General features: G+C 38.9%; 2 protein-coding genes across 2 annotated transcripts; both read right to left on the bottom strand.

The window, feature by feature from the left end:
- Window positions 1-507: 507 nt before the first annotated feature.
- Window positions 508-5,025, bottom strand: LOC126834844 (uncharacterized). The gene is given in 3 exon segments (XM_050567039.1): window positions 508-1,646; window positions 3,923-4,561; window positions 4,564-5,025. Coding segments are annotated over 3 exon segments (2,049 nt in total). The 5' UTR covers window positions 4,949-5,025; the 3' UTR covers window positions 508-621.
- A 1,805-nt stretch (window positions 5,026-6,830) lies between these two features.
- On the bottom strand, window positions 6,831-7,905 carry LOC126834795 (uncharacterized). Its single transcript, XM_050566969.1, has one exon. It carries the CDS (start codon window positions 7,843-7,845, stop codon window positions 6,991-6,993), a length of 855 nt encoding a protein of 284 aa, XP_050422926.1. The 5' UTR covers window positions 7,846-7,905; the 3' UTR covers window positions 6,831-6,990.
- Window positions 7,906-8,131: the final 226 nt, after the last annotated feature.

The following is an 8,131-nucleotide window of genomic DNA, read 5'->3' as shown; positions in this document are numbered from 1 at the left end:
ACATTTTATATAATATAACTTTACACGACCAACATAAAAAGTACAATACTATGTTTTATGTTTAAAAATTAGCCCTTGCCAAGTTAAGGGTTAACCTTTAAGGACAATTTTCTATTTTTAAGCATTCTTATAATTGACTATTTTTTTAATTATACGAAAAAAAAATACATAATATAGTTTCTCCAGCACTAAAAGAACATGTCGTTATGGCATTGCCCGTAAAAAAAAAACGTTTAAATAAATTATCGAGTTCTGGATTGTTAATTAAAATTAGTATAGGCTTTATACGAAATTACACGAGTAAAAGTAGAGCCGTGGACGGGTAAACGAATAGGAAGTTATTCATTAATATTACGTTTGGTCAACACGTACGGTTGTGTCAAAGTAACTTTACCTGTTCATATAATAATATTATAGGGCGGTGTCACTATACTGTGTAAGCGACTACGCGAGGAGCAACTGCAAATATAAAAAAAACTTTGTAAATAAAAAAAGTAATATGTCACATTTATAATAAAAAATAATATTTATTAAGTTAAAAAAAAAATAGGTACAAAATCAGCATAGGTTTTCAATTGGTAATCGAACAAGGTAACTCGAAATAGTATACTTATTATCTCGTCAATAGCTGTCGTAGTGGTGTTCGTCGTGGTGGTCGTAGTGGTGGTCGTGGTGGTGGTCGTGGTGTTCTTCGTAAGGCACTGGCACGGGAACTTTGATGGGAACTTTGACTGGGTAAGGCACGTGCTTCTCGACCGTGTACGGGACCGGCTTCTCCACCGGGTACGGCACGTGCTTCTCTACGGTGACCGGGTAAGGGCGGTCGACGGGAACTTTGACCGGGTAAGGCACTGGTTTGTCCACCGGGTACGGGACGTGTTTCTCGACGGGCACGTGCACGGTGTAAGGCCTGTCCACCGGGACCTTCACGGGGTACGGGACGTGCTTCTTGACCTCGTACGGGACGTGCTTCTCGACGTAGACGGGGTACGGTTTGGGCACGTGCACGGGGTACGGCCTGTCGACGGGCACTTTGACTGGATACGGCACGTGCTTGTAGACGGTGTACGGTTGCGGCACCTTGACTTTGACTTCGTAGGGCACGGGCTTCTCCACGTGCACCGGGTACGGCTTGGGCACGTGCACGGGGTACGGCCTGTCCACGGGAACGTGCACCTTGACGGGGTACGGCACGTGTTTCTCCACCTCGACGGGATACGGCTGGGCCACTTCTTTGATGATGGTCTTGGACAACACCTTGCCGTGGTCGTAGTGCTGGTAGCTGTCGTGTCCGCCGCCCGCTTCGTACTCGTACCCGTAACCGGACCCGTAACCGTAGCCCAAGTCGAACAGGCCTCTTTTGCTGTGGGCCTTGTCGTCGGCCCCGGCGGTTACCGGTTTACTCTCCGTCGCCGCCGCGGTCTTCTCTTCCGCCCGTTTGACCGGTTCGTCTAGCCCTGCGACGGCACAAGCGCACACGCCCGCGATGCACACCGTGTACAGTATGCTCCTCATATTAACTGTTGGTGTTGTTGTTGTTGTTGTTAGGTACTGTTGTTGTTCGATTCGAATGGGATCGATCGACTGATGGTGTTGCGCCGGAGCCGCAGTGTTTTGTAGCAACGCCGCAATCGGCAAGAGAAGTCCTTTTGGACGATCCCACTCCTCCACACCGTCGCCCGAGACCTACTTTCAACGGTTGTGAGATCTATCCTCATGACTTTTCGTGCGCATCGTAACATTGAACAGTAATTGCGCATTGTCCACACACACACACACACACACAAGAACAAACAATATCGTTATTTTCGAATAATTAGTCTCATATCGTATGGTGCGTATCGTTTTGTTGCGATATCCAAAACAACGCAACACTTTGCGCACACGAAACATGTGTTTATTGATAAGTTTTCGGAATTATTGTCAGTATCTTAAGCAATACCCAGAGGGGCACTTAATGCGTGTAAAGTACATATATATATTTTTTAAACATCTTCTAAGATATTTTTGCACTATAAGTTTGGACTTTGTGGTTAAATTTGCCTGTGAGAATTTCACAAAAGTCAAAACTCGCGGAATAAACCACCATGTTACATAAACATATTCCTTTAAAAAAAGAAACTAAAAAAAATTGCCCACGACCACCGCATAGACCACATATTTTCTTTAACCGGCTTTAAAATAAGCCAACAGCTGATATTCTATGCTAACGAAAGTATTTAATCAAATAAACTATTTATGTATGAAAAAAAAAATTAAAACGAGTTTTATCTCTTGTGTACACGCGTTTATTTTTAAATAAGAATATTTAAATAATCTCTAGTACTAGTCAAGTGCAGACAATTTCTGGGTATATTTATAGATGTGACGTGCATACAAAGGTCACTTGTTGTTGTTATTATCGCCTTAAACGAAAATGTATTTACATAAATTGTTAGCACGAGTAAAAATATAACGTTATTACATTTTTGATAGAATTCGATATTATACGTTTATTTTGTACACAATTTGTTATAAATCAAATTTTGGCTAAACGCATTTTTACCCAGGTCAGATATCTCGTTTTAATTTTCAACAAACATATTTTATTAACTCATTCGTTTGTTAGAAGTGATAAGTTATCAACAAAACAACTGCTCGTTTTGATCATTTACGACTTACCTTAAATTAATTGCCCACACGCATACCGCATCCTCTCTCACCTTCATTTCGTATGTACACTAGGTATACACTTATACATATTCAATGGTTTGTTTGCCCTAAGCGGTAAAAAGGTCCGTTTCTATTGTGTAAAATGTACGAATTAATTTATTATCTTTATGTTATATCACAATGTATAACGTTTTAAACAAAAATAATTTATACTGTTAATTCCTTCTAAGATTTCTTAAGTAATAGACATACAACTATTACTTAACTAATAACTTAAGGTACCACTCTCATTGATCAGAAATAAACATACATATTATTATCGGATTATTGACAGTCATTTTTTTAATAACACCTAATTTTTTTTTTTTTTTACTTCTGTCATTGAATTTAAATCAAATTTGATGTAAGAAATTGAGTAATAAAATCCATAAAATGTGCTAATATTTCAGTCTAATAAGAATAAAAACACCAAAACAAATGACATAACTTTTGTTTTTTTTTTTTAAATTATCGTTAAACCTTTTAATGACTTTATTGTTATATAATATAATAATATTACTGCTGCTGTCTAAAATATGTTGAAACATTTAAATATTTATTTTCAAATTAAGTAAAACCGGCGTCTTCAATTCAAAGTTATTGATTGTGATTGTGATTTTTTAAATTGTCATACTTTTATGTGAATTGTGGATAACACTGCATTAAGTCAATGTCGTTATATGGTATTGCTAAATAGAAAGGTGAGCAAATTATATTTTTCAATGGCTCTACTTTATGACTTATATTAAATTTGTAATTGAAATAAAATATGTACACCGTATTATTAAAATTATGTAATACAATACTATATATTTATACATTACAATGGTAAAAAAAAGTAGTGTACAATATAAAACATAATCAATAATAATTATTATAACATATAATACATGATTATAGAAATCAATGAGCACAAATTCACGCAAATCGAAACATAATAATATGCAAAATTATGATACTAAATTACACAACTCCTACAATGTACTTAAATTCAATAACGAACAAATAATTATTACAATAAATTGTAATAAACAACTACCTTATTGAATTTACATAAATTAAGTCTTTGTATTTTGATTTAGTTCTTAATAAAAAAATTAAATAACAAATCTTTCCAATATAATCTTTTTACAAATGAGGTAATGTTGTTCATAACAAGGTAATACAAATTGGTACAAGGTACGACAATTACAATAAATAGTCAACATGTATTACAAACGTTAATAGCTACCGTGTTCCGATTGATTGTTTTGGTAGTCTTCTTGTTGGTTGTTTTGGTAGTCATCTTGTTGCTTGTTTTGGTAGTCTTCTTGTTGGTTGTTTTGGTAGTCATTTTGTTGCTTGTTTTGGTAGTCTTCTTGTTGGTCTCCTTCTCCTTGCGACTGTTCTTCAGACGTTACTTCATCGTGACGATAGTCTTCGTGATGGTCGTGGTGTTCCTCGTGAGGAACTGGCACTTCGACCTTAACTGGCACTTTGACGGGATAAGGCACGTGCTTCTCGACTGGGTACGGCACCGGCTTCTCCACCGGGTACGGGACGTGCTTCTCTACGGTGACCTGGTAAGGGCGGTCGACGGGAACCTTGACCGGATAAGGCACCGGTTTGTCTATTGGATACGGGACGTGTTTCTCGACCGGCACGTGCACGGTGTAGGGCCTGTCCACCGGGACCTCTACGGGATACGGGACGTGCTTCTCGACCTCGTACGGGACGTGCTTTTCGACGAAGACGGGATACGGTTTGGGCACGTGCACTGGGTACGGCCTGTCGACGGGCACCTTGACGGGATACGGCACGTGCCTGTAGACGGTGTACGGTCGCGGCACCTTGACTTTGACTTCGTAGGGCACGGGTTTGGCCACGTGCACGGGTACGGCTTGGGCACGAGCACGGGATACGGTTTGTCCACGGGAACGCGGACCTTGACGGGGTACGGCACGTGTTTCTCCACCTCGACGGGATACGGTCGGGCCACCTCTTTGACGATGGTCTTGGACAACACCTTGCCGTGGCCGTAACGCGGAAAGTCGTGTCCACTTACCGTATGCTCGAAGTCGAAACCACCACCGGGCCCGTAGCTGGAACCGTAACCCAAGTCGTAGAGATCCCTTTTACCCAGGGTCTTGCCGTCGGCCGCTTTGGACGCCTCATGTTCGGGTTCCTCGACGGGCTTGTTCTGGTCGTGTGCATCCGCCGCGCCCAAACAATGAGCGCACAGTCCGAACGCGCACAAATAATACAGAACGGATTTCATTTTCTTTCTACTTGAACGGACCTAATCGACTGATGGCCGTCCGCCGGATTCTGTAGCTTTTGTAGGAACCAGTGTCCAGGATGCAAATAGCTATTATATCTATACCTACTCCCCACTGTCACCCACGGTGATCTACTTTCTAATTATTCTTATCCACAGTGTCACATAATCGCATGTCGTAAATGTCACAATATATTTTCGGGTAAATCGTCGCGTCGGTGCGCACTAATTAGTTGGTCCGTGATTTAATTTCGATTGCCCAATTGATCAGAGTGTAGTTTTATTGGCGGAAGTGAAATATAACACATTCTAATTGATTATCTTCTAAATTTAAATAAAAAAGTCATAAAGCGATTTTCTATCGAACGCAGTTTTGGGCATATAATAAATTAAATCAAATGTTATATGTATTATATTCAATTTAATGTTTTCTTTGGGATCACTAGCGAGCTTTTTCTTATATAATTAATAATCGAAAAACACAATAATATATAATAACAAACATGTACGTAATTTACATACGTACATTATTACCTACACACTGAAATAATTGTTACTTAATAAGAACATATTAATTATACAATGTTTGGTTACGGTCGAGTTGTCAGGTAAGTACACATGTTTCAAGTTTTGAGATTGTAATCTAAATTATTATTAGGTAGTTTAATTTATTGCATTTAATTTAACCATACCGTTATAGCTGTTGAGATAAAAATGTAATATGTTTACTATTTAGGTGCCTGTAAATATTATAACATTTTATACATTATTTATGTTATGTATTATTTTAATTATTTTTTTTTATCTAATAAGTAATAGGTAAACAACCTACATACATATTTTTACTGGTAAAAAATCATTAAAAAACATAGTTTACTCTTTTGGCTTACTAACTAAGGGGGTTTTTCATTATGATTATAGCCCTATAATTGTTATTGTCGTGGACACAATTTTCCTGTCTACTTTGTGTGGCCCTAAATATTAGACCACAATACTTTACAAGCAAGACTACGAATAATTTATGTTTCATATTAAGTCTAATATAAATATTGTTGAATAAATTACTAAGTTATTAGTATTACTAACTTAGTAAAATAACTAAATTTTTTTCAAAAAAACAACCTATCAGTAGTCTATCTTTAAGCTCAACGTTTGTCGATTATTTTAGAACAATGTTAATATATTTAAAAATATTATCATGTATAAACTATGACAATTAATACTGTGTGTATCCTGTTTTTTATGGAATTGAATAATATTGTACAGTATACCTTGTATAAGTAATCATTTCATATTATTTATAAACTGTAACCTATCAGACAGTTGGTTTGAGTATGTTTTTTTTAAATCGCTTCAGTGTTTATGTATCTAGTTATTCCATTTAGATACTAGTAATTCAGTTTTATCGATTAAGTATTGATTATGGGCATTTTTGTTATGCAAATACTATGACAATAACTTTAGAACGCTTAAAGGTATTTAATTATGTTCTTAAGACAACCATTCTTCTGTTATTAAATCTCTAAGTCAAATGGAACCATCGGCTATTAGTATTGTATTTTATTATTTTAAAAATGTGAACAAATTAAATTGATTTTAGTATAAAATTTTACTTTTGTGCGAATAATTGTCTAAATAAAAAATTAACATCATTAAACTGTAGTCAGTGCATTTTAATGTTTCTTCTAAGTTTTTTTTTGTATGTACTCTATTATATAAAAAAAAATGACATTATCAATCGTCGGCGAGTTGTGACTTGAGCTTTAGTGAATTTCAAAATATAATCATCACACTATTCATACAAATGTTTATTTACAGTTTGTAGGCACTATTAGTATATTCAGACGGGTAAATAAAGTAAAATAAAAACTGAAGGCAAATATGTAAAAAAAAATGCTTAAATATATTTTTAATAAGTATATGTACAAATTAAAACGTAATAATGCACAAATCAAATCATATAAAAATAAAATTCTTTTTTATAAGTATACATTTCTATCTTAATACAAGGTAAGGACTAGGTGTCTTAAAATAATATCTGTTTAATATCCGCTTTCTTCATGTTCGTATTTTCCATAAGACTGTTCTTCGGGTTGATGTTCTTCGTGATGGTCGTGGTGTTCTTCGTAAGGAACTGGTACTTGGACTTTAACTGGGACTTTGACGGGGTAAGGCACGTGCTTCTCGACTGTGTACGGGACCGGCTTCTCCACCGGGTACGGGACGTGCTTCTCTACGGTGACCGGGTAAGGGCGGTCGACGGGAACCTTGACCGGGTAAGGCACTGGTTTGTCCACCGGATACGGGACGTGTTTCTCGACGGGCACGTGAACGGTGTATGGCCTGTCCACCGGGACCTTCACGGGATACGGGACGTGCTTCTTGACCTCGTACGGGACGCGCTTCTCGACGTACACGGTGTAGGGTTGGGGCACGTGAACCGGGTACGGTTTGTCGACGGGCACCTTGACGGGATACGGCACGTGCTTGTAGACGGTGTACGGTTGCGGCACCTTGACTTTGACTTCGTAGGGCACGGGTTTGGCCACGTGCACCGGGTACGGCTTGGGCACGTGCACGGGGTACGGCCTGTCCACGGGAACGTGCACCTTGACGGGGTACGGCACGTGTTTCTTGACCTCGACGGGGTAGGGTTGCGCTATTTCTTTGATGATGGTTTTGGAAAGGACCTTACCGTGGTCGTGATGGTGGTAGTCGCCGCCGCCGCCCACCTCGTGTTCGTAGCCATATTCGGAACCGTAACCGTAACCCTGGTCGAAGATGCCTCTCTTGTTCTGGGTCTTGTCGGCGCCGTCTTCTTCTTTCTTCTTGTCGTCCGCGCCAAACGCGTAGGCGCACAGCCCGAGAACGCACACCGAATACGCGAGACCCTTCATTGTTGTTGTTGTTGGATTACACCGAAAACGATTGACTGATGACTGTCAGATGTCGTCTTGTGCTTTTGTAGTGACCGCCGGCGAACAGAGGAAGTAGAATCTCCATTCCCCTCTCTTCGGCCGGCGCGAACAATATTATATTGTTACTTTCTTCTGCGTACAGCGGCGGCGGCGGCAGGCCGGTTACACGCCATGTAATGGCTATTACATGGCGTTGCCGCGATGATGAACACATCCAACGTGGACCAGTTATGCAGTACGTGAAAGATGTTTTTTTCTATTCATT

Source organism: Adelges cooleyi, unplaced genomic scaffold, assembly GCF_023614345.1.
Source record: "Adelges cooleyi isolate 19-005CV unplaced genomic scaffold, UGA_ACOO_1.1 ACOO_flye_CR_arks_rails_tigmint_CR_PRNA_21, whole genome shotgun sequence".
In the NCBI taxonomy this organism is placed as follows: Eukaryota; Metazoa; Arthropoda; class Insecta; order Hemiptera; family Adelgidae; genus Adelges; species Adelges cooleyi.
The sequence above is the reverse complement of the archived record's forward strand: the minus strand, read 5'-3'. Positions and strand labels throughout refer to the sequence as shown.

Excerpts from the sequence above, each read along its gene's own strand:
- LOC126834795 (XM_050566969.1), bottom strand. The coding sequence starts at position 7,845 with ATGAAGGGTCTCGCGTATTCGGTGTGCGTTCTCGGGCTGTGCGCCTAC.